The sequence below is a fragment of the Chiloscyllium punctatum genome, chromosome 8 (genome assembly GCF_047496795.1).
Source record: "Chiloscyllium punctatum isolate Juve2018m chromosome 8, sChiPun1.3, whole genome shotgun sequence".
Lineage (NCBI taxonomy): Eukaryota > Metazoa > Chordata > Chondrichthyes > Orectolobiformes > Hemiscylliidae > Chiloscyllium > Chiloscyllium punctatum.
In genome coordinates this window covers 39,818,856-39,845,603 of record NC_092746.1, presented here as the reverse complement: position 1 = coordinate 39,845,603, position 26,748 = coordinate 39,818,856, and the positions used below count along the sequence as shown (strand labels likewise).

The 26,748-nt window shown below is 36.0% G+C and overlaps 1 protein-coding gene across 1 annotated transcript; it reads left to right on the top strand.

Annotated features, from left to right (window-relative positions):
- Positions 1–36: 36 nt before the first annotated feature.
- On the top strand, positions 37–26,748 carry tmem106ba (transmembrane protein 106Ba). The gene is made up of 8 exons (XM_072575403.1): positions 37–196; positions 7,072–7,304; positions 9,730–9,793; positions 14,123–14,282; positions 16,019–16,159; positions 18,463–18,512; positions 22,372–22,425; positions 23,964–26,748. Exons 2-8 carry the CDS (start codon positions 7,085–7,087, stop codon positions 24,118–24,120), a joined length of 846 nt encoding a protein of 281 aa, XP_072431504.1. The 5' UTR covers positions 37–196; positions 7,072–7,084; the 3' UTR covers positions 24,121–26,748.

The following is a 26,748-nucleotide window of genomic DNA, read 5'->3' as shown; positions in this document are numbered from 1 at the left end:
GTGGACTGACAGGTAAACACGGCGGCGGCGGCGGCGGAAGAAACAACAGCGCAGGATGAGCCTCTACTGAGATTAATGAGCTCACGCAGCAGCAACAACCACCACCGCCACTACTACTACTACTCACCACCCCTCTACCAGATTCGGCGCGGACGTCGAGCGAAGAAGTCGCCGCTGTGTGGGAGAGGGCACCGAGGTAAAAAGTTGCCGGAGGGTCGGTTGGGTGGTGGCGGGAGGGGAGACATTTATTTGAGGCCGCCTGTCGGCGGTTGGCCCAGAGGCAGCGCGTGGTGGGGGGGGAGGTTCCAGAACAATGTCCACGAGCACCTGCCGCTTCAGCGCAGCTGCGAGCGCACCCGCCCCAGGGACAGTCAGAATGCTCAGCCCACGCTCCCTGCCCAATCCCCTATACTCAGGCTGGTCAACAGCATGCACTCTCATTGAGGTCAAAACAATGACTGCAGATGCTGGAAACCAGATTTTGGATTAGTGGTGTTGGAAGAGCACAGCAGTTCAGGCATTGAGTTGGGACGCTCTGTTTAATGTGTTATTGGGCCTGTTCAGACCTGTGGAGCGCACTTTTATTTCACACTACCAGATTAATTTATGAGATTTTCAATCTTATGTTAACGTTATGTGTTATAAACTTTTTTAAAAAAAATGCTTTCCAATATAACGCTTAAGGTTCACATTTCCCTGCTGCTAGTGCAGTTTTATTGGGACAGTGTTGAACAAAGCGAATACTTTCTTACGACCTCACTCGTCTAGTTGTGCCCTTTTTATAAATCCGGATGTTTCAATCGTAAAATGAAAATCTGTAAACGTTTGGGTGTTGTACAACGTATTTGCAAATACAGCATGAAGTGATGTGGGTGTTTTGTCTAGTGCATGAGTCACGTTCTGCATGCAAGTTTGCCCCTTTAGTTTAGCATTCTAGAATGCGATAACAAACTACTCAAACAAGAAATGCTTTGAGAAGTTGGTGTAGGTCGTTCAGCTGTTGAATGTGCTCATCTGCTGGCGATTCTATCTCATGACTGATCATTTACTTTCTTTCAGTCTCTGCTAATCCCGTATTTCATGATGTCAGTGTTATTTCGAAATCTGCTTATGCCTTGATGGTATTCAGTGACTTGAGTTTTTGCAGTCCATAAAGGGTAATGAATTCCAAAGGTTCACTCTCTAAATGAAGAAATTCTTTCCCATCGCTACCCTAAATGATTTCCTCTTTATTCTGAGGATGTCCCCTCAATCCCATTCAGGGGAAATAGTCATTAGTCTACAGCATGGATACAGGCTCTTCAGCCCAAATTGCCCATGCTGCCCAGTTTTCACAATTTAAAGTAGTCCCATTTGCCTGCATTTGATCCATATCCCCCCCTCTCTATTCTATCCATGTACCTATTAAAATGTTTCTTAAATGGTGAAATTGTACTGGATTCCACCACTAGCCTGTTCTAGACACTCACCCCTCTCTGTGTGGGAAAAGAATTGCCCCACTGGACCCTTTTGTATCTCTGCCCCCTCACCTTAAACCTATGCTCTTTAGCTTTAGACTCTTCTACCACAGGGAAAAGCTGTTGGCCCACCTACCTTATCTATGTTAAAAATCACACAACACCAGGTTATAGTCCAACAGGTTTAATTGGAATAACCCGGTGTTGTGATTTTTAACTTTGTACACCCCAGTCCAACCATACCTTATCTATGCCTCTCATAATTTTGTTGAATCGCTGTAAGATGACCCTCGGTCTCCAACACTCCTGGGAAAAAGTCCCAGTATATTCAACCTCTCCTTATAATTCATACCTTCCAGTCCAAGTAGCATACTATAAATCTTTCCTGCACTTTTTCCAGTTGAATAATATCCTTTTCTTTAGTTGAGAGACTGACATATTTTCTTTGTCCAACTAGCCCATCTTTTAAAAAGTTGACCAGGAGTCAATGCTCCCAACCTTAGAGAGCTTAGAAGTTGCTCAGAATGACTGTTAATCTGAACCTGCTGCTTGTAATTCAACTAATAACTTTAGCCTTAGAAACATACACTTGCTTTTACCAGCAGAAATATAGATAACAGTATCATATACTATAAAAAGCATGCATTCTGACTTTCTCAGATGTCTGGAAGTGTATATTACTATCTCCCTAATTAGCAAACTAGTCAATGAGATGAGTTACCTTCCACCTAGAAAGACATGATCATGTCTCCAAGCAGCAGCTTGTAGTTTTAACAAGATAAATCCAGATTGCCTGATGTTTAGAGACTTTTAGTGATGATTAACAAATTAGCTATCTTTTTCAACTTACTGTCTTTTTTTTTCTCAAATGTACTAATATTATCTTATTGTATTTCATTGATTTGATTGTTATTTTAAGATCCTTAGACTATAACTTAGAAGGGACACATGATCATGGTGAGGTAGGGTGAATTGGTTCCCCTTTTATTCCAACCTCCCTGCTGATCTCAGCAAAAGTTTACATTCCTTTTTAGCCACATGGCATTCTTGAATTAAAATGTGCATTTTTAAAAACTCTATTACTACAGTGATCACAAGATTTTGAGTCTGAGACAGTTTATTGCCTGCTAATGCCAAGAAAAATAATAAAGACAAGGGCAAATATTTGGCCTTCAGGCAGTTGCAAACTTGTACAGCAGTGGTGTCCAGTTAGTTCAAGGATGCCTCTGAGAGGGTACAGAATATTCTCCCAAGGAGAAAGTGACCAGCCGAAGGTCATTGTACATGTTACGAATGACATAAGAGAATTTAGGAAATTAGACAGGAGGTTAAAAAGTAAATCTCGAGGGTAGTAATTTCTGGATTACTCCAGGTGTTATGTGCTAGTGAGAGTAGGAACAGAAAGATAGGGCAGATGAATGCGTAGCTGAGGACCTGGGATTCACATTTTGGATCATTGCGATATCTTCTGGGTAGAAATGACCTGTGTAAGAAAGATGGGTTGCATCTGAATTGGTAGGAGATCAGTATCCTGGTGGAGAGACTTGCTCGTGCTACTCGAGAGGAACACCTTGAAACAATATTGTGGATATTATGAAATCTGAAATAAAAACAAAGTGCTGAAGCAACTCAGCAAGTCTGGCAGAATCCTCAGTGAGTGGAACACTTAATGTTTTGAGTCCAGTGATTCCTGTTCAGAACTGAAATAGCTTGTTTGTCTATTCTGTCTGTGGACATTGTTTTCAGGCTTGATAAACATCGGCAGGTATTTATGTTGGATACTAAACTAGACAATGGAAGTCATAAATGAATTGTCCAAATTTTATATAATTATAACACTTTCATCTTTTTCATCTTAATTTCCAGCATTCTTTTTATTCTTAAATTAATCAAAATGGTGACAGCTGAAACTTCTCACTGCATGCTACTTTATTATTAACTGAAATGCAAGTGTCGTGTCAAATCAAATCAATTCTTTTTTTTACACTAGATGCATCTACGCATGAAGCAGTTTTAATTGAATCTATTTTAATTTCGGAGATTTTCATGTTTGTCGTCAGTAAATATATGCAATTTCTTGAACTTCCATATTAAATAGTTCATCCACAATATTGTAAATTCATTTAATATAAAAACAGAATAACTGGATGCTGTAAATCAGAAACCAAAACAAATTGCTGGAAAAGCTCAGCAGGTCTGACAACTCTGATTTCTCTCCACAGATGCTAATGTTTAGGAGCTGTTTTGAGGAAGGGTCACTTGACCTGTAACATTATGTCTGATTTCTCTCCACAGATCTGCCAGGCTAGCTGAGCTTTTTTCAACAGTCTGATTTTGTTGTTCTTGTAAATTCCTTTGCAGAAACCATTCCAATTGCTGTATAGTTAGTGGTTGATTACAGATGCTCAGTCTCTCCTGAAATCTAACTTACTGGATTTTGCTTTTATTTAACTTCTATGAATTTAGTTCTTTTACTAAAGCAGAGCTCCCCTTTCCCCGTATAAAGAAAACTTTGAAACATGTAGAGGGAAAATCATAATAATTGTCAGCTGGTAGTAAGGATAAATTTCAGTCATCAAATTTTTTATGCTCTGGCGAAAGTTTACAGACTTGGAATTGTTAACTGTTTCAGGCTCCCCAGATGCTGCAATAACCTGACTTTAGCCATTTCTATTACCATCAAGGTTTTAATGATTTCTAGACTTGTTTGACCTTTTCAGTTATTTTACCCATCCAGTATTTTTAAAAGAGCTTTACATTTGTTGTTACAGTGAGGAATGGTTGGGGGGATGTGTGGAGAGTAGAAAGAGACTGCTTCCTTTGTGGAAGGCATCAGACTAGTTTTGAAGTACTGCTGAACGTATTGTAGTTTATAGTAGATGAAATTTAGCTAATAATGTATGTATCCATTCTTCAAAACCAAATACTTTATTACGGGTTTAGTTGAAACACAGTGATGAGATGGTTAGAATTGATAACTACAAACTCTTAAAATGAAGTTTTTGATTGCTTACGTTTTTGTGCACTTATCCACACTGTTTGAATAAAATACACAGTGAAGTTGACTTTTATGATTTATGCACTGTTAGCATAACTCTTGATGTACAAAATGCTGCAAAGTATTAAGTCTGTGTTTCTTCCTTTCTAAAAAATATTTTGCTGATCTTTTTTTCTTTGAGAAAATATTACCATACAAACAAACATAATTACTTTAAGGTGTTCCACATTTGATGTGAGTAAAGCAAATAATGCAGATGCTGGAAATTTGACATTAAACAAAAAAAGATAGACACCATCTGACCTGCTAAATATTTCTATGACGAGAAAAATAGGGTTAATGTTTCAAGTCAATGTCCTTTCATCTGAGCTGATAAAACTTCTGATTAAAGATTATCAACCTGAAACTTTAAAACTGTTTCTGTCTTCACAGATGCTGACTGACCTGCGTATTTCTAGCATTTTCTGTTTGAATAATATTTTCTGTTTTTTGCCAGGCTAAGACTTGGAATTGTAGAGAATTTAAATTTAAATGTTTTGTATCTTCTGTGCTTATCTTTTCAAGTGTATTTCTACCCTATCCTTATTTGAAACCTTTGTTCAGATACTTAAATGTTCCCATTTGATCTACACGATTTAATTGAGCTTTAAAAAGGCATCATTTCCACATTAAGAACATTACCTGTTAAATTAGTACTATTTATCGATCAGTCATGCGCCTGCTGTCCTACATTGACTCTTAATCAGGCACTGTCTTGAGTTTAACATGCTTGAGCTTGTTTTCAAAACTCTGGTCTTGCCCCTTCCTATGTATCATCTCCAGTCCATAATTCAAGAAGCCAGTGTTCCTCTAATTCTGATGTCTTGAACATGCTCAGCTTTAATTGTTCAACCATTGGTGGCTGTGCCTTCAGTTGTGGAGCTTAAGCTTTGGAAATCCTTTTGTCGTACCTCCCTGCCTCTCTACCTTGTTTTCATCTTTTAAGACATGCATTAAAAGCTGCTGGGGCTTTGATTGAAGTCTTCGTCGTCTGGCCTAATATCACTTTATGTAGTTCAGTGTTATCTTTTGTTTGATAATGTTCCTTTTAAAGTGGAAATTTATCACAAGGAAAATTTATGTAGAAAACTTTAACTGAATTTGGCAGCAGATTTGTTATAGATTTAGAGCCATCTCAAGCCAACCTTATGAAAAGTATTGGTCTAATGTTTTGTTTAGAAAATGTTCACTTTAAGTTCTTTAACAACACTTTTTTGTGTTCAGGTTTTGCATTCTCATGTGCTGCTTTGTCATGTCCTCAAAATGCTGCTTCATGAAAATTGGATTCAAGTAATTGCTAAGTATCTTAACTTAAAGCAAAATATGCTGGAAAAAACTCATCTGGCAATATCTAGGGACAAGGAAGTTCATTTATGTCTTTGCAACCTGTACGTCAACTCTTGTGAATAGCCATATTCAACATGAAAGATTAACTTCTACGGTCTGCACCGATTCTGCTAGACTTGGAGTCATAGAGCTGTCCAGCATGGAAACAGATTGTTCAATCCAACTCGTTCATGCTGACCAGATATCCGAAATTAATCTAGTCCCATTTTCCAGCATTTGGCCCATATCCCTCTAAACTGTTCCTACCTCCTATATCCATTCAGATGCCTTTTAAATGTTGTAATTGTATCAGCCTCCACTACTTCCACTGGCAGCTCGTTCCATACCTGTGCCACTCTCTACATGAAAATGTTGCCCCTTGGGTCGTTTTAAATCTTCCCCCTCTCACCTTAAACCTATTCCATCTAGTTTTGGACTCTGCTACCCTGGGTAAAGAGATCTTGGCTATTTTGCTTGAGTTTTACCAGAAACATGTTTTTATTTCAGGTTTACAGCATCTGCAGTATTTTAATTTAAACCTAAATGTTTTACTTGGAGAATACCGAATGTGTTAATACCTGATGTTGCAAAATTGAATGGAGTCACCTGATTTTTAATCCCAATAATTTTAAGTTTGTTAATAAGCAGGCATATCATATCTTTCACATTCTCAGATTAAACCAAACTTTATCTAAAACTTTCTAATTAAGCTTTTGGAATCAAACTATTTAAATAATTCTTCCAGCGCAGTTCACCTATACAGTGGTAGAAATGTTAAAATGGATAAAGTTCAGAGACAAAGAGGATGATGGAGGATTGGTTCTTGGCATTCCAACACCAGGCGCTACCATACCAGGGTGGTTACAGTGAGGAGCACTGAAAAATGTTGGTGATAGGTCAGAGTGGTCTGGGAAGAATTCTACAGATTCTAAGAATTCTTAAATTCAAGACTGTTTTCATTTAATTGTTATAGCTTGGCTAAGGTTTCTGACGAGTCTGAGACACAGTTGAGCCAGCAATGTACCATATATATCACTTTAGTGGAGCAATTGTGTTGATTTTCAGCCATAGTAATGATGCCTCTGCTATTCGTTTTTGTATGTTATTTTTTAATGTAGCATCAGTTTCAATTATGTTTTAATTGAAAGCTCAGTTAGTGATGATTTTGTTGCTACTGGATTTATAGGTAAGAGTTTCTGAGGTCCATGTGTATGTAAGCTAAATTACATTTCATTCTTTTTCCTCTTAAAGAGTTTATTGAACCATGGGGAAAAATCTATCTCGTATATCGCTGCACAGACCCATGAGTGAAAGTTATGAGTCCTGCACATCAACAACGGATAGGGACAAACTAGATATTTCAGCAGATCATGATGAGGACTGTAGTAGAAATGGGGATGTTTCACAGTTTCCATATGTGGAGTTCACTGGTCGAGACAGTGTTACTTGTCCAACATGTCAAGGAACAGGAAGAATTCCAAGAGGTGCGTACTTCTGAATATTTGCACTTTGAGATTTTCATTCAAATAGTACAGAATTTTTGTATTGATGAATAGTTTTAAAAGATCTTATAAATTGAAACTATTTACGTTAGTAGTAAGAAAGAGGTGTTTTGTCTGGTGATTGGTAAAAATACATATTTGTGGAACATAATCCTGCTGTTCTGTTGCAGATACTTAACTTTAAAGATCAGCTGGAGATGGACTTTAGCATCTCAACATGCAGTTTTGGCATTAAATTGTCATTGTGACCCATTATTATGAATTTAGTTTTCAAAGTATTTCAGAGCTCTCAAGACTTAAATGCATTGTAAAAGAGGTCATTAAAGATCTACCTCTCTGGTATTTTGCATTTTGATAGGTTAAACTGGTATTAATTTATACAAATTCAGTACACTTTAGAATTGGATTGAATAGAAGATTTATTTACGAAAAAGTATTGATTTGAAGGTATGTTCTAGTTTATTACTTATTTGTTGAAAATTAAGCATCAGTGGATAAATTTATTTATACCAAAGAATCTAATTAACAGGACTGATCTAATGTATCTTGTAAAGTTCTAATTTAACCTTACCCAGTAAAAGTCAAGTTTTGTTTGAATAATAAATCCTTAAGCTGCAACAATTGTCTTTTTTTGACAATCTCTGATTTTATGTCATTGTCTGTTGGCTCTAATCCCAAACTTAAGATACAAAAAGACACTGGATAAATGCTTCAAAGCTCCTAAATAAAAACAGAAAGCTGCTGGCATCTGACTATATCTCTCTGGTGAGTTTATTACCTCTGAGATCTTAAATTCTTGGGAACAACTGCTGGCAGTTGAGTGTCTAATACTCATTAATATGGTAAGGTTCCTCCTACAGAAGCAATGAGGGACTCTTGCCAGCTCTAATCAGCAGGTGAGCCCCTTGTTGCTTGGATGGTATTCCATCAATGTTTTTGATCTAAAGTTTTTCATCAGATCTGCAGCTTCCACAATGTTTTGCTTTTGCAATTACGTTATTCAGAAAGGGTATTTCTGCAGTCAATAATTTTTTAAGCAGGCTGAACAATTTTCATTGCAAATGTAAAGACAGCTCAATTGATCAGAATTTCATACTGAATCTTAAGATATTTATGGCAACATATGAAATGCCGGACAGTTATGAATAAACCATGACCTCTAAAGGGGAAGAGATTGAGTTATGTTAACGTTTTAAAATCTTGTCAAAGAAGTATGAGGTCTATGTATCCCGTATAAAACCTGACTCTCTTTTTGGCTATATACAGTCAACTTTTTATTAGTGGTTTGTTTGAAAGTCCATTCAGCATTTATGGAATTTATTTGGCCAACAGTGATCAACTGCTGTGTGTGTCATTAGTAACTGCAATTCCAAAGTAATCCATTGGTTTTAGAGTGCATTGAGATGCTTCACAAAGTAATGAAGTCCTTTTACAAAGCTTTAATTTTTGGGATGTGTGCTGTACTGGCATAACTATATTTATTGTCCGTCCTTGGTGTCCCTTATAATGTTAAGGTCAACCCATTTGACAGTGGAGTTCTGTGTAGACCTGATTGGATGTGTAAGTTCAATACTTTTTTGGAAGAATGTTATTAAGCCCCTTGTGTTTTATTACAGTTTGGCAGGCTTTGTGGTATTTGTCTATTGTTAACCTACAAATTAACTTGTAAGTTTGTCTTTCTAAATTTTAAATGAAGAAATTGAATATACTATCTTAAATGGCAGATCAGGATTGCTGTTTTTGAAATATTTAATTTAATATCATATCTATCATATCAATCATAAAATGCTTTGGACTGAGCTGAGAAATTTTAAGAAATGACTTATATTAATTCTTTCTAATTTGGAAACTGCCAGATTTCCTCAAGTTTTTTGAGATGGGACTTTTAAGATGATTCTAACATTTTTCTTTTCTTTAGTTCTGTTTCTTGGATTTCTTGTATTGATTTGTTAAACACTGGTTTTGTAACCAAAGTGGTGTCAGTGAATGCAAATTTCGGACATTTTTCACTATACTGTTGTATTCCTGTACTTGAGGAGAAAGTGAGGACTGCAGATGCTGGAGATCAGAGCTGAAATTGTGTTGCTGGAAAAATGCAGCAGGTCAGGCAGCATCCAAGGAACAGGAGAATTGACATTTCGTTTCCTGAAGAAGGGCTCATGCCCAAAACGTCGATTTTTTTCCTGTACTTGAGTACAAGTGACAATAAGATTTAATTCTAAAGCAGTGCTTTTTTTAAAAAAGCAAATAATTAGAAATATCTTCTGGGGAAAAAAAGTAAAAAGTAACACGTAGTAATGAAAGCACTCTACTGTATGCTGTTTTGAATAGGTTTTCCTTATTTGCTTTTAAAGAATATTACCCTATTCTAATTCTGCCCTGAATTTGATGTTTTTTCTCTATACAGATCAAGAAAACCAGCTTGTGGCCTTGATTCCTTATAGCGATCAGAGACTGAGACCAAGGCGCACGTATGTTCTCTTAAAACATTTTTTAAAAATAGTACAGCAAATATTATGCATGGTTGTTAGATGCTTTGTGCACTACAATTAAAATTCAAATGCCTCACAGTTTGCCAAGTAGGAATGTAAAGGTTGATCCTACAGTGTTGTCTTTTAAGATCATGCTTTCTAGCCAATTTCCATAATTTACAGAAAGGATTTGTGTCCTGCCATCGCACTGGTACATGATGTTGATTGTGCTGGAAATCATTGTATGCCTGGAGCATGAATTTAGCATCCACTCTGCCAAAAGACACATGGTACTAATGCAGCTGATGTGTTATGTTTGCAGTTGCCCTTGCTTAGCCATTCGGCTCATCATTCCATTCAACTGTGAGTAGCCGTGATGTTAGGCTGACAGAATAAGATCTCAAAACATTTAAGGCTGCACATCAAAGAATAATTTGAAAAGATTAAGCATTTTATTGGTTCTGCAATTAAATAACTTTGAATTGCTCATTGCTAAGGGTGGTCTGATCTTTGCAGGCAGCTACTTGTGACATCTCTGGCAATGTCGCAAGCACTGCAATTCCTGAGTGAGTGCGCCACCTACTGTTGTGGTAGCAAACACAGCATTAAGGAAAGTGCTTTCTGATTGGATTTCCTGAATTTGTACATCTGTTAGCAAAATGTAATGACTTCTCTCTCAGTGACTACCTGAGTACAATGACATGATCCTGGCTGTGATTTGAATCCAAAATCTCTTGGTAATTTTCTTATCTCCTTCTTCATTTTTAATGGAGTTTATTGTAAACTAGGGTACAGTTCTATAGATGCTAGCATTTATTTTCTGTCCCTAGTTGCCCGTAAGAAGGTAATGAGCTGCCTTCATGAACCACTACAATCCACATGCTGACTTTGACCCACAATGCCCTTAGGGTGGGAAATTTCTGGATTTTGGCCCAGTGACAGTGAAGAAATGGTGATATATTTCCAAGTCAGGGTGTTGATTTGAATGGAAGGGAGCTTGTAGATAAGTGTTCTCATGTATCTACTGACCTTGTTTTTCTAGATGGAAATGGTCAAGAGTCTGGAATGTGCTGTCTCAGGATCTAGGCAAATTTCTATATCTTTAGATAATACACACTGTTTCTACTGGGCATCAGTGGTGAAGGGAGTGGATGATTCTGGATGTAACACCATTCAAGTCGGCTGCTCTTTCCTGGATGGTGTCCGGTTCCTGAGTGGTGTTGGAACTGTACTCATCCAGGCAAATGGGGATTATTCCATCACACTCCTGACTTGTGCCTTGGACGTAGTAGATAGGCTTTGGGTAGTCAGGAGGTGAGTCACTTGCTGTGTTATATTTCTAGCCATTGACCTGTTAGAACTATTTTTATTAATGAGTTCAGTACAGTTTCTGATCAATGGTAGACCCAGAATGTTGTTAGTGGGGGATTCCGTGATGGTAACTTAATTGAATATCAAGAGGCAGTGGTTAGATTGTGTCTCTTATTGGAGATGGTCCTTGGTGTTTGTGTGGTGTGAATGTTACTTGCCACTTGTCAGTCCAAGCTTTGTATTGTCCAAATCTTGAACATGGACTGCTTCAGCATCTCCGAACTCTCGAATGGTGTTGAACATTGTGCAATCATCATTGAACATCCCCACTTCTGATCTTATGATGGAGGGAAAGTCATAGCCGAAGTAGCTGAAGATGATTGGGCCTCAGGCACTACCCTGAGGGACTCCTGCAGAGATATTCCAGATCTGAGATGAGGTGAGCTCCAACAACCATAACCATCTTCCTACGCAATAGGTATGACTCCCAAAGCAGCAGAGAGTTTGCCTTCTGATATCCATTGATTCCAGTTTGTGAGCATCAAACTTCAACCAATTAAACTTGCTGCAGACTTGATTCAGATAAACCATCTCAGAAGACTAATTTCAACTCTGGAACTAATAAAGCAAAACATAGTGTGGAATTCATATTTTCTATGGAAGGGGTTAAGATTACCTGAGTTATATGATGATAACTTGTTATGCATTCATTTAATCATCAGAACGAGTTGGGGAATCTTGAACTAAGGGCTATAGTTATAGTATAAGGAGACACTCATTTAAAACTGAGAAGCAAAGGAATTTCTACACCTGAGAGAGTAACAAACGTCTGGAATTCTTCACATCAGACAGTTGTGGGGATTAGATCACAAAGTATTTAAAGAGATAATATCTAGAATACCAGGCAGTTCAGGGCTTTGAGGAGCCAGTGCAAAAGAGGAATTGAAGCCTGGGCAAATCCACTATGATCTTATTGAATGCTTGAGGGGTGTTCTGATTGATTGATTTAATTAGTTATTATGATGTTTGTTCTGTCATGAACACTGCCCTGCGTAACCCCTGTCATATTGTCCTGTGGCTGAGATGATTGAACTTGAACTACCATACCATCTTCCTTTATTTTAAGTGATGCCCTTTTGTACTTTGATACATGATGGTCCTTAAAATATATGCTTCAGATTCTCTCAATTAAATACTTGATGTTTAGCAACAATATTCACTGTTTAAAAGCCCACAATATCAAAGACTTCCATGTGCTATCTAGGTTCAGCGCTTATTAATGTTATTGTTCATTAGACACGATTGATTGACTACACTGACTCCATTGCACAGAGACAATAACTGAAGGTGAATCAATTGCATTAATGCCAAAAAGTCATCTGTCATGGTGTCACCTTAGAGGTCTTATCTGGAATTTATGCCATAATACGACATCTCTCTTTTTCCCTTTGAAGGAAAACCCTTTGGTAATAATATGATTGTTTGTTTCTTTAGATTGAGCTTGCATCTTGCTTGAATGTTTGGCATGATGACCTGATCAATGCTGAGCCAATATATGAATTCATGCACCAACTTTTCAATTTTTCTGCAACAACATGACATATGTGACGATCATGTGGAGGTGTCGGTATTGGACTGGGTTGGGCAAAGTTTAAAAAAATTCTCAAAGCCAGGTTATAGTCCATGTGATTTTCAACTATGTGAATAGTCTAGTATATCTTAACATAGAGCTTGTGGAGTTAAGATTTACTGCCCATTTGCAGATTAAATTGTGGACAAATCTTAATTTATCTGTAAATGGCCAGAGAGAACATACCACCTTGGGTATCTGTTGGAGGCATGCAGGCCACTGCTCGATCTTTTTGAGCTATTGCTGCTGGTCACTTTCTGACACAGCTTCCTGGATCTGCTGTGTTTAGCTATCAAAATGATCCAGTTCAGATATTAAGACTACCTTCCATTGCCAATTTGGTGTCGTGCACATTTAGGCTGACTTTACTTTGCAGTTTATGCATTTTCTCTATCTTTTATTTCAGTAGGATGAGCTCTAATACACAGTTGGTGAGTAGGTTGACCTGAAGAGTTGGCTCACATGAATTGACATTTTTAGCGTTTTAAAAACAAGACCATGTTTCTTTGATGCTGTCAGGAATGGATGGAGTCAATTATCTGCTAATTCATAAAATACTTTTTTTTTCTTTAAATAACTAATCCATAATTAAATGCATAATTAAGTGTTTGATAACTATCCTTTTGCTCTTTAAAATACTGGTGTAAGAATCTGTATTGCAGTGTGGTCTTTTTTGCGCTTTTGGTTTCTCTATGCATGTTTTTAAATAATATGTTACTGCTACTTTACAAAAGTGTCCTGATTTTGTTAACTTTCTGTTCGAATATGCTTCAAATTTTGCAACCAAGATATCTCCCCTTCTTGATCTTCTCCACAAAACGCACCATACACATGGCAGGAAGCTTACATTTCAATCTCTCAAAAATGATCCATCAGCTTGTAAATGTGTACTTCAATATTGTGATTCCATCTTGGCTCCCACAATCCTGTTTTTTAGTAGATTGAGTCCACAGAACACACAGCACTAATAGTTGGATTCTGTGAGTGAGCAACGTGAAGTTTATTTACCACACCGACTTTTCATGTTGCTATGACATCACAATCTGAGTCACTTCCAACAAAACATATATGGTGCACAAAAAAGTCTCCAAGGATACTTTAAGCAGTTTGTGAGAATTCGGTGACCAGATTAAGATCACACGGTAACAGATACCACAGGTTGTTTTAATGTTTTAATTAAACCATATTTAATATATAATTTATATATGGATATGTGGAATAAAGAATGGCACAACTACTTAACAATTAAGTACTGAAGAAGGGACAGCACAAGTAACTCAGTTGATTGATAGATTGAATACGTCAGAGGATGCTGAGCTTTGATTTATTCCAATCGCACAACATTTTGTGTGCTTTTTTTAAAAAAAATGAATTCTTATGTCTTGCAGGAAATTGTATGTGACCTCATCAGTAGTCCTTTGTTTGCTACTTTCTGGACTAGCAGTATTTTTCCTCTTCCCACGATCTATTGATGTGAGTTATGTTGGTGTGAAGTCCATTTATGTCAGTTATGACCAAATCCACCGGGTAGTTTATCTCAACATCACGGTAAGTCCTGAACTGTTAAATTGATAAAAGCAGATTTACAATTTATTTCATGGAACTATGCAACTTATGTGGTTCCTTGGTGTGTTTTGTTATGCTCCTGCCGATAATGATTTAAATGACAAAACACTTGTTGACATTTCCACTTAATGTCAAGAAAAAGTGCTCTTGATGGAGTTATTACAGCTTGTATTTAAATTTCTCATTCCTTCTTAAACAATGGAACCTTAATATTTAGAATGTTTTTCAAAAGTTTTTTCCTTTTCTTAAACAGAATAGCCTACTTTGTTTCCTCATTGCAAGAAAACTTTTTAGTCCAGTTTTGTTCAGAGTGCTGTTTAAAAAGAGATCTCCATCCTTTTGTATTATTAGTTGGAAGAATGAACTGTTGATTGCTGCCATGCCTTTTTTTTAAAAAAAACTATCTTACCCATTGACTTTGGGAATGCTTCAGTGCTATGAATATCTAGAGCATGACTTTTATGTTCAAGACCAATTCTGTGGTCTCCGATTTCTTCCAAAGTTGGTTAAGTCAGCTGTCTTTGTCAAACTAACCTGGTTGTTTTGCTGCAGTTGACTCAACTATTATTTGATTTTAAAATGTCACTTATTAGCATTTGTCACTGTTTCAACAAAATAATTGTTGGGCAGCGTTGTTCAAGGTTTTCTGCATAATCTTTAAACTTGCCTGTCCAAACTGAACTAGTATTTCACAAAAGGTAACCCACCCAATCACATTTTCTCATCTCTTTTTACCTTTCAATCCCAAGGGGTAAAATAAGCATGGGAGAATATTCTGACGTACAGTTTGATTGTTCACATAAAATTAGCAACTTATTGGTTGGTACTAGCCTTCAATCAGAATTATCTTTGTTATTAATGCTGGGCAATTCACTTAATTTTGAGAGTTTTTGAAGTTATAGTACCACTATGCCTAGTACTGAAATTAAAGTTGCTTTCCACTTACATCGAAAGTAATGAAATGACAGTGAAGAATAGTAGCTTTGGGTTGACATTATTTCTTTTCCTAAGCTAAGGAAAATGAATTTTGCACACAGAGACACTTGCCATATTGAGGGCAATTTGAGACACACAAGTTACATTAAACAAAAAGTGGTCAATGTCTAGGTAAAATGCTTCTTACTTCTCACTGATTCTACCAGCTACAGTTGGCTTGTTATTTCTTTCAAAGTCTATGCTTTTTATTCCTGCAAACATGATGCCACGTGTGTTCTGATGTTCTTATCACATTTTGATCATCTTATTTCTTGTGTCTAGATGTTTTCCAAATACCCTGTTCAGGGATATTATTATACCCCTCTGGCCACAGCTCTGATGCAGGTGGGGCTTCTATCTGGTCCAGAGTTGGGAACGTTACCACTGTATCATCAGAGTCCTCATTTCCTCTATCTGTAATTAAACATTAATTCATGAATTGTAGTGACAATCTAAATAGAGGTCCATAGACAGCCATTGTTAACATTGACCAGATCTGGTTTCCTAACAAGTCACTCTTTTTGTCTCCCTTCTTATTCCCACTCCCATACAGGCAGCCCTTGCCAATTTCAAGTACTATGATTAAAGCTATGCAATTCAGAATATCATTATATGGAAAGTTGAAACTGAAGTTAAACTGCTAATAGCTTTCAGTTACAGATGTGCGAAGTTGAGTTTTGTTTATTCTAAGGATATATGGAAGTGAAGTTGCTTTTCATTCTGTTGTTTTGTCCTTTTTGCAGAGCACTTTAAATATTACAAATAACAACTTCTATTCGGTGAATGTAGCAAACATTAGTGCTCAAGTGCAGTTTTCAAAAACAGTTATTGGGAAATCACGGATAAGCAATATTACCCAAATTGGACCTCTAGATATGAAACAGGTAATCTGCAGCAAAACCTTTTTTCCTTTTATTGTTTTCTTGATCATATGCTATCCTTCTGAAACAAAAGAAATTTAATTGATTTTATTTGCCATTTCCCTAAATGAGTTGTGAATTTTGTGTATGATCTACTGTACATGTTCTGAATGGCAATTCCTTTGTAAGCCAATAAAGATGCTGGCTATCCTTGCTCTGTTAAAACATATTTTTGTATTACTTTATTTTGGAAAGACGTTAGATTACTTACATTTGGTGAGATGGAATCTATCACTCCAATGAGTGTCTATGAGCATCTGGCCTTGGCACGGAAGCCATTTATGTATGAGGAGTTGAAAATATTGTAGTGGGAGTAGAAGACCGTATAGTGAGTTTAATTTTTTGTTCGCAACAGTAGCGAGAGCCCAAAAAGTTGTGTTGCCAGCCCAGTGCTGAGATTCAGACATCTGTTCACGGGCCACAGTAGCAAGGATTTGATCCAGTTTTATCCATGAAGGAACCAATGACCTAAGGCAGGAAGAGGCAAGGGTTTCAGCATAGGCAATATGAGGAGCTGTGCAGTCCATCTGTATTCTTTGATTCACCATGTCTTTCCAAATTTGATTCCTTGCATCCACTATTTATTTCAAAACCCTCTCACCCTCCTCAACTATACAATTTGCTGGAACACATGCCACAGCCTTGTTCAGCTATAGACTGTCCGAATAATAGATTCCACTTTCCCCAGGATTGTTTCTGGTGGCCCAGTTGGTGATTATCTGTAATGCATCTTGCAGATAGTACACACTGCTACTACTGAGCATCGATGGTAGACTTCAAAAACAGTGGAGGAATTAGACACAGTCCGCATGGAAATACAAAAGGGAAATCATGCCTGACAAATCTACTGGAATCTTTTTGAGGATGTAACTGGTAGAGTTGATGAAGCCAGTGGATGTGGTTTATTTGGACTTCTAGAAGGCTATCAACAGAGTCCCATATAAGAGATTAATGTGTAAAATTAAATTAAATAGGATCAGATTAGTGTTTTGAGATGGACAGAAAATTGGCTAGCAGACGAGAAACAAGAAGAAGGAATAAATGTCTTTTTCTGAATTGCAGGCAGTTGACTAATAGGGTAATGCAGCGATTGGTACTGGGACTCCAGCTATTAGCAATATATGCTAATGATTTAGATGAGTGAAATAAAGGTTTCAGTCAATGTTTCTGATAACGCAATGAGATTTGGACAAGCTGAGTCCTCGTTCTATCATGCCAGTGGGACAGGACCCCTCTTAGACTGATTGGTGGTATTAGCACACTGTAAGTTATGATTCCTTGGGTATGTAAATTCCAGTGCCTAATTCAATGCCAGGTGGCTGGTCTTTGAGACTTCATAGCAACAGATACAACTGAATGGCTTGCTAGGCCATTGCGGTGGGTCTGGAGCCATGTGTACGCCAGAGCAGGTGAGATGGCTTTTTCCTTCGCTGAAGGGATTAGTTTTTGCAACAATTTTTAGTTCCACATGTTTATGTAATTCAGATTCCACCGTCTACCATGGCATGATTTGATTACAGATTCCCAGTATATTTGCTGAGTTTCTGGATTAAAGATCTGGTTATGGTACCACAAGGCCATCACTTCTCCAAAATGCAAAAGTATTCCATTTATACAGGGCTTTGGTGAGACCACATCTATAATATTGTCAAGTATTGAACTGTTTATTTGGGGCAGGTTGTCAATACATTGAAATTGGTTCAGAAAAGGTTTAGTAGATGAATACTTACAGTGGGTGTGTTATTTTAAGGGTAAATTTGATAGATTTGGAATTTATCCACTGGATTTTCGAAAAGTCAGTGGAAACTTGATTGAAAGGTCCTTGAGAGGTGGGGGTGCTAAATGGGGTAGATGTGGTAATGATGTTCCCCTTGGGAAACTAGAATTAAAGTAGAAGGTTACCTATTTAAGTCAGATGAGGAAGTTCTGCATCTTTGGAACTCTGCTGTCTCCACTTCTCCAGAAGAGCCTTTAAATATTTCTAAGGAAGAATTGGATATTTCTTGTTAAGAGAGGAGGTAATATGTTATCACGACTAAGTTGGAATGTGCAAGTTTAGGTTACAATCAAGTCTGCAAAGATGTTCTTAAGTGATGGGGCAAGCTCAAAGGGCTAAATGGCTCAAACTTATTTGTTTATTAAAATAATCTTCTAGTTCATCTGTTTCCATATTAGGTTAAAATGCTTTTTGTGTTGCATCAAACCTAGTGTAGAAGAGTTTTATGCGACATTGTTACGTATTTTGAATAATTTACTTTCTTTCTTAGATCGACTATTCTGTTCATACTATAATAGGAGACCAAATGAGCTACATGTAGTAAGTAGCATTTCTCTCAAACTATCATAAACTTATTTTAATCAACTTATTTCAAGTGAATATGATTATGTAATTTGGCAAACAAACATTAGACTTTGCGCAAGTTCTGAATGCTGGAAACTTGCACTGAGACATGTAAAATTCGCATGACCAAGTTCATCATAAAAGAAATTTCTTTTCCTATCAGTTCTTGAAATTTGCAAAATCTTAAATTCATTCCAGAAATGTTGAGTATGATTCATGATGTGATTACCTGGAGTCCTTTTTTTTAAAATTGATTTTCATGGCAATAGAATTCTGAATGGTTCAAGTTTGTGTCAAGCAGTTCATGAACACCATTTAAGTCATGTCTCCAAGAAAGAAACGATTTAATCATAATTTGGGTTAACTTCTTTCAAATAATTTGCAAGATCACTTCTTGGATTTCCTCATTTTCAGATTGAAAAGCTCAGGTCCCTTAAATCGTGTCATAGAGATGTACAGCATGGAAACAGACCCTTCGCTCCAACTCAACCATGCCAATCAGATATCCCAACCCAATCTAGTCCCACCTGCCAGCACTCAGCCCATAAGCCTCCAAACCCTTCCTATTCAAATACCCATCCAAATGCCTCTTAAATATTGCAATTGTATCAGCCTCCACCACTTCCTCTGGCAGCTCATTTCATACACATACCACCCTCTGTGTGAAAAAGTTGCCCCTTAGGTCTCTTTTATATCTTTCCCTCCTCACCCTAAACCTATGCCCTCTAGTTCTGGACTCCCTGACTCCAGGGAAAAGACTTTGCCTATTTACCCTATCCATGCCCCTCATAATTTTGTCAACCTCTATAAGGTCACCTTTCAGCCTCCGAAGCTCCAGGTCAGCCCTGTCTTGCAAATAAAATCCTGACACTAAGGATGAATCTCATTTACCTTTTTTTTTGCACTTAAGTGCCTCCCTTGTTTGCTAGTCATCAGAATTTGATGTTTTATTAATAGTGTGGGCTGATCAACTCATGTATTTTATTATGGCTATACAATTCAATTGCCTTTGATTTTTGTTTTGTAGTAAGCAGATCCACTGAATATTAAGTCTACAAAAACAAGATCTCTTTCAAATTACAGTTTACATACATTTCTATGTGCAAACAAAGTTATTCGGTTGAATATCAGCAGTTAACTTTAACATAAGCTAATAGTTCTAATCACATTGAATTGTCCTGTTCTCCCTTCCTCGCTTTTTCTGACCTATCCAGTCTCCTCAACCTGAATATTTTAACTTTGTACGTGCAGTGAATCATCTCCTATTTCTATGTAAAGAAGCTTATTTTGTATTCTGTTCGAAGTCTGTTCTATTTATTTTTTTAATCGATAGTCCTTCATTCTAGACATTATAATTAAATATTATTGTCATGTGTGATCTAGTATAGGAACACGGAAACAGTCAAAAGTATACAAAGTTGCCATTCATCAGCGCCATCTTGGTTACAAAACTAGTACTTAAAAAAAGGAGAAATAAAAGAACCAAAAAGACAGAAAAATGTCCAGATCATTTCAAAGTCCCATCACACACTTTAGAAGTCATGACATTTTATAACTTGTCAAAACTATCTCAAAACACAGTGGGAAGTTGTAATTAATTGAGCTGTCTTTACATTTGTATTGAAAATTGTACAGCCTGTTTAATTGTTTTATTGACTGCTGAAAAGTTCTTTCTGAATAACTTAATTGCAAAAGCAAGACACTGGAAGTTGCGCATCTGAAGAAAAGTTACAGATCCAAAACATTAGATGGAATTCAATCCATGCAACAGGGCACCTACCTGCTAACAAGAGAGCTGGCGAGAGTCCTACTTCTCTTCTGCAAGAGAAACCTTGCCATATTGTATTTGACACAATTAGGCAGCAGTGAGTGTTTCCAAACTTTAAGATCTCTGGGACAATGAACACATTGGATAGCTTTGGTCAGATGCCAGCAGTTATGTTTTTATTATTGAACTTTGCTGTAGTTATCTGATGTCTTTCTGCATCTTAAACTTGGGATCAGAGACAATAGACCAAGTTTATTTAAAATCCATTACAATTTTTCTTTAGATGGGGGAAAAAAAGAGATTGTGAAGAAAAGTAGTTGTACCTTAAATAAGGACTTATTATTCAAATGAAATCTGACTTTACTGGGAAGGTTAAATTAGAACTTTACAAAGTAAATTAGACCAGTCCTACTAATTAGATTATTTGGTCAAGTAATTTATAATTTTCAATGAAAGGGGTAATAAACTAGAAAATAACTTCAAAATGTTACTTTAAGTAAATAAATCTTCAACTGAACCCAAAATTAAAATGTATTGAACTCTTAAACCAATCCATTTGTTAGATACCAGAGAGGTAGGTCTTTAATGTTATATCTTGCAATGCGTTTAAGTCTTGTTGGAACTCTGAAAAACTTTTATGATATCTTTTGAAAACTAAATTCATAATAATGGTCACAACAATGACAAACGACTGCCAAGACTGCATGTTTAGATGCTAAAGTCCATCTCCATGTGATGTTTAAAGTTAAGTATCCACAACAGAATTGTAGGATTTTGTTCCACAAATATATAGGCTTTACCAATCACCAGACAAAATGAGTCAAGAGTGTGGTGCTGGAAAAGCAGAGCGGGTCAGGCAGCATCTGCGGAGCAGGAGAATTGACGTTTCTGGCATAAGTTTTTCCAGTATCACGCTTTAGACTCCGATTTGGGTCTGGGTGGGTTGCTCTTCGGAGGGTCGGTCTGGACTTGTTGGGCCGAAGGGCCTATTTCCACACTGTGAGTAATCTAATCTAATCATCTCCAGCATCTGCAGTCCTCACTTTCTCCTACCAGACAAAACAATCAAAGCTCTTAGTTACTGCTAATGTGAATGGTTTCACATTTTATAAAATATTTGTTGACTAGACATCAATACAAAAATTTATATATCGTACTTGAATGAAAATCTCATGGTAAATTTGCCAACTACTGGAAATCAGTATCTTATTTCATCCTTTGATAATCTTAAATATTCGCAGACTGTGAGTAAATACAATGCATTGTTCTAATTTCATAAACAAAACTGCAAGTTTTCCAGTCTTTCTTTCCTCGTATCTCTACATTTTCTCAAAATAGACAGCATCCTATTGCATCTGGATTGTGCACAATTTAAAGTTCCAATTTTCTTTCTTTAGTGTGGAGCACTGCACTGAATGTAGTATTTAAGGTTCCTTATAGAGTTTTTATATTCCACATCTCTTCTGTTCTAACTAAAACACAATTTGGTTTATTCAGAATAGCCTTATTTTGGAGTGATTTAGCACAGAGCCATTTGGTGGACTGTGCTGGCTGATTGGAAACACACCAGAAATCCCTTTTGATTTCTCTTTTCCTATCGTCCTAAAAAAAGTTTTTCCAAGTATTTATCCCATTTGTTTTGAAAATTGTCGAATCTGCTACCACTGCTTTCTCTGGCAGTGTAGTTTAGGTCATCCTAACATGCTGAGTAATTTTTACTACCACTTCATGGTTTGCCTGTTGCCTTAAATCTATGTCCATGAATGTCATGGACAGAAAATGTGCTCACTTATTGCCTGTAATCAATATATCTTGGATAAAAAGAACAGTTTATGTCTACTCTTGGAGCGTGTATTCCAGTTAAGGATTTCAGCAGCGAGTTTTCAGGAATTTAAACTAAAGAATATTATTTATTCTCTGTCACATCCTAAATTAATGCTGTTAAATGCCAGAGTGGGGGAGCAGCCTGAACAAGAATACAATGCACATGAAATAGTGTTTTAGCTAAAAATTACCTTGTCTAATTTGTCTACTATCATAACCTCAGTTATTTCTTCATTATTACAGTGACTACTGTACATTGACATCAATCAAAGTACATAATATTGTGATTATGATGCAGTGAGTATATTAATAGCATGTTATATGTTAAATGTATGAACTTGATAGAGAATGTGCTTTGACCTCTTGTTAAAATGTGTTAAACAGAATCCATATTGTGTAAATTTAGAAAAGTATATTCAGAAACTGTTATGAATTGGATGCAGGCACTTGTTATTGATTGGTCATGGGCTTTAAGGGCATATGTCATAGAATGCTGAATAAATAGTATAGCCAAAATCACAGTCTTTCTTGGATATTGTGCCAAATAGCTTAACCATTGCAAAGGTAAATATAAAGATTGTCCATTATTTCGGCAGCTTTCATGACTTCTATGTAAGCACTTCTGAGCGATTGAAGCATTTTAGAATTGTGATTGCTATTGTTCTTGAAGTAAACAAGATCACTAATTCATCCTTACAAGATTCCACAACAGAAATGAGATGAATGATCAAATCATCTGTTTATTAATGGCATTGGTTGAAGGATAAACATGGTGGGTGAGTCCAGAACCAGGGGGTCACAGTCTAAGGATGCAGGCAAACTATTTGGAACTGAGCGCAGAAGAAATTTCTTCACCCGGAGTGTGGTGATACTGTGGAATTCACTACCATAGAAAGCAGTTGAGACCAAGACATTGTACAATTTCAGTAAGTTAGACATAGCACTTGGGACTAAAACGATCCAAGGATGGGGAGGAAAACAAGGAAACAGACTGATAATTTGGATGCTAAGCCGTGATCGTAACAAATGGTGGAGAAGGCTCAAGTGGCCTACTCTTATTTTCTATATTTCTGTGTCACTGTTGGGCAGACTGCAGAACAGAATGCGTACCTCCTTCATTTATCTTAAATTCAAAACTACAGTCTCAAAATATAAACTCATAAACATCATTATTGGAACATTATGCAAACACAGCAAAAGAGGTAAAATGTATTTAAAGATCGAGCTTTAATTATTCAATTCTTGTGCTGTTAAATATAGCATTTGAAACAGCACGAATAAAGCTAGGCTAATTGTTACTGTGGTCTGAAGTTGAAGTGTTAATTAGATACCTTGCTATTATCTTTTTGCAGCTGCATGTTTATGCAAAATGGTTGTCACTGTGAATACAAGTAAAATTAATTTAGGAGACTAACAATTTTAAAATATGCAATGAATGAACAATTCACGCTTTCAATATAATTCTGCTCCTGTACCTTATGGTCTTTTGGTTTTCTTCTTGGTTCAGTTTAAAGTAGCTAGCTTGCAACGATGAGATATGCATGTAACTCTTGGCAACTATTCTAAAAATGGATCCGTGTAGAAACCTGGAAAATATTCTTTTGCTATCTTTCAGCGTTTGTTCTCTCATATCCTTAGCTTCACTGAGTAATATTCTTGTAACTTAAAATAAAGTAAATCATTGTACAGGAGCTATTACGTTCTATGAGAAAATAGGAAATGAAACAAAAAACTTATTCATAACTAAGTACCTTTTTAAAATTAATATAACTTGCACGTCTATTTTTAAAAGTTATGGACTGCGTTGTTTCACTGGTGATTTCTCATCCTTTCAGAGCAACTGTTACCACATCTTACTTTGGACATACAGAACAGGTTTCACTTGAAAAGTATCAGTATGTGGACTGTGGAAGAAACACCACCTATCATTACAAAAGATCTGAAGATCTCAACCTTGCACAACTACACAACTCGCCTTGTCTGAGTGTTTAAAATACAGAAACAGTCAATAACCAGTAAACCATTGATAGAATAATTGGGCACATAAGAAGTTCTAAGTAGTGTGAGAAATTAATTTGATTTACAACTGTAAAATAATGACTAACTGTACAAACTGCATGATATGTGTATGTTAACTAGATTTAAGTAAATAGTTATTTTATTCTTCATTTGAACTTTCATATGTTGTAAATTAAAGGAAATATTTCAACAGAGTTTTATTAGATGAACCAACTTTTTCCATATTATCCCTCATTTTGCTAAGTGAGCTCTCACTGTATTGACACATTATCTAAATTAGCACATTAAAGATTAACGAAGGAAGTTGGAGAGATTTACTCTGGTCCAGTCTATTGTAGATAGTTAAATAGGGATGCCAACTATCATATTTTCACATTCAATTTTAATTCTAACTGAGGAATTAACTTAAATTTACTGGGGTAACATATTTGTCACTTTTTGCCCTCTTTTAGGAATGTGATCATGTAATAATTGAGGAAAGTTTCACTTTAAAACATTTCAAACATGGATTCTGTGCAAGAATAATTGATGTAAGATATTTAGATTTTTCACTTTTGTTGGCTCACAACTTTATAATTTGTCATGTAAGACAATCTGATTTAATGTCCTAAATATTAGATGCATGTTCGAATCATTGTTAGAATGATTGTGAGTGTTCATTGAGAAAAGTCATGCATCAGTTAGCTAGGTAGGTCATAAATTAACTGTTACGTTTATTGTTTACCAGACAAAAGTGCTTAGGTTTATTATTTTAATTGAAATCTTTGCCTTTAATTGCCTTTTGGTTAATTAATTGAATAGTAATCTAAAACAACTAAGTGAGAAATTATAATTTGTGAAACCTGTTTAAACACTTTACGCTGTTCTTTTCGTTGGTTAAAGCATATTCCCAAGGCTTGCGACATCTGAACATGCAGTTGCTTATGATGTTCATTGAATCTTATTGTTTGACTGACATTTGCTGTTATTTCTAAATCCAATGACATTACTTCAGAATTATGCACTTTAATGTTTAGAACTCTAGAGGCCAGATTGAGAAGAATTGAAATTCTTAATCTGAATAGCAGAAATTAGAAGCTTGCTTGGTATCTGTGGTAAACTGATAAAACTTGTAAGTATTATGCAGTCCAAACATAAATAAAATCAGCTACTTGGGTGAATTTGTTTTACTTATAAATAGATCAGTGTAATAATGAATATGAATAGAGTTTAATTCATTCTATTTTTGCCTTGTTTAAGATATCCTCCTACTTTCAACTTTTATCTCAATCAGATTTAGGAGTTGAGACAAACTGACTTTAGTTGATCATATCCCTATTATCCATGTTGTCTGATTCTATAAATTTGAAACAAAAGTGTGCAAGTAGTGATCAATTAGCTTCATTGAAATTAAAAATAGTTCCTTTTTTTGCTGGATTGCAGTGTTAAGAATTTTGGTAACTCTTTTTCATTGGAAGCTGTTTTGTAGTAGACTTTGCAAATGGAGGTTTTTGTAATCTTTGTATGTTAATTAAGATGAAATCCATCAGTCTTCTCAGTTATTTGGGTTTTGATAACTGTTTAAACTTGTTCACAGCAAAATGTTTAAACTGTGTTAACTATTTTCTTAGTTACAAATATGATTGCTTGTAATTAATTAATGTTTATGCCAGATTAGTGAATGAATCACTTAGCTCAATATCACACTGCTCTTGACACCTTGGTGGTATTTGTTTTTTTTTTGCACAAATTAATGGTGGCATTACAAATGCTTGCAGATGTCTCTACATTTCTAAAATTCTGTTAATATCTCCCAAGCCTACTATTTTGACCTGGAAATATTGTGTTAATATAAATTTGTTTTTACAAATTTGATTCATTTTAAGATTTCTGCATTAGAAAGGGATATTTTACTTCCTTGCTCAAAATAAACTTTTAAAAGTTTGACTCAACTTTACTGATCGCCTCAGATTAAAGTATTTCATTAAGTACAAGAAATATTGAGGCTTTGATATTCTGAATCTACAGCAGATACTTCATGCTGAAAGCTTGAAGAGTTTAAGACTGATGAGGCATTGCTAAATTCTAACTTTTCTGAACTTTTCACAGCTTAGATTGAAACAATGTACAACAGCACTTTCAAGAAGACCTAATAGAAATTTATCAATTTTCAGTAAGTTGTAACTCTAACTTTGAAGTCTAAATGCAAATCTTAAATTCTGGGGCACCAATGATATACCTGAAGCAGAAAATTTAAAGCCATAGTTTACACCTTCATTTCAATTTGAACTTTTAACACATTTCATTTACAGCACTTTTATTCAATATCACTTGCCCAATATATACAATGCTTAGTAATCCTTTCCATCATAGCATGTGGTTTCATTGGTTCCCTGCACCTTCCTGATCTGAACGGCTTGCTGTAAATTATGCAATAGATATTTTTGACACTCCATGACATTGCTACAGTAATGTGATATGATAACTAATTTGTATAATATCTATAAACTAATTAACCTAATTTATAATATTAAATTCACTGAACCATTTTAATGTGCCATTTTAAATGTATTTCTGCTGTGACAAAGAACTTCCTAAATAAAAAAACACATTGATTCTTCA

Excerpts from the sequence above, each read along its gene's own strand:
- tmem106ba (XM_072575403.1), top strand. The coding sequence starts at position 7,085 with ATGGGGAAAAATCTATCTCGTATATCGCTGCACAGACCCATGAGTGAA. Across the intron at positions 16,160-18,462 it reads GACCTCTAGATATGAAACAG|ATCGACTATTCTGTTCATAC; the intron begins GTAATCTGCAGC and ends TTTCTTTCTTAG. Across the intron at positions 18,513-22,371 it reads GACCAAATGAGCTACATGTA|TGACTACTGTACATTGACAT; the intron begins GTAAGTAGCATT and ends TCATTATTACAG.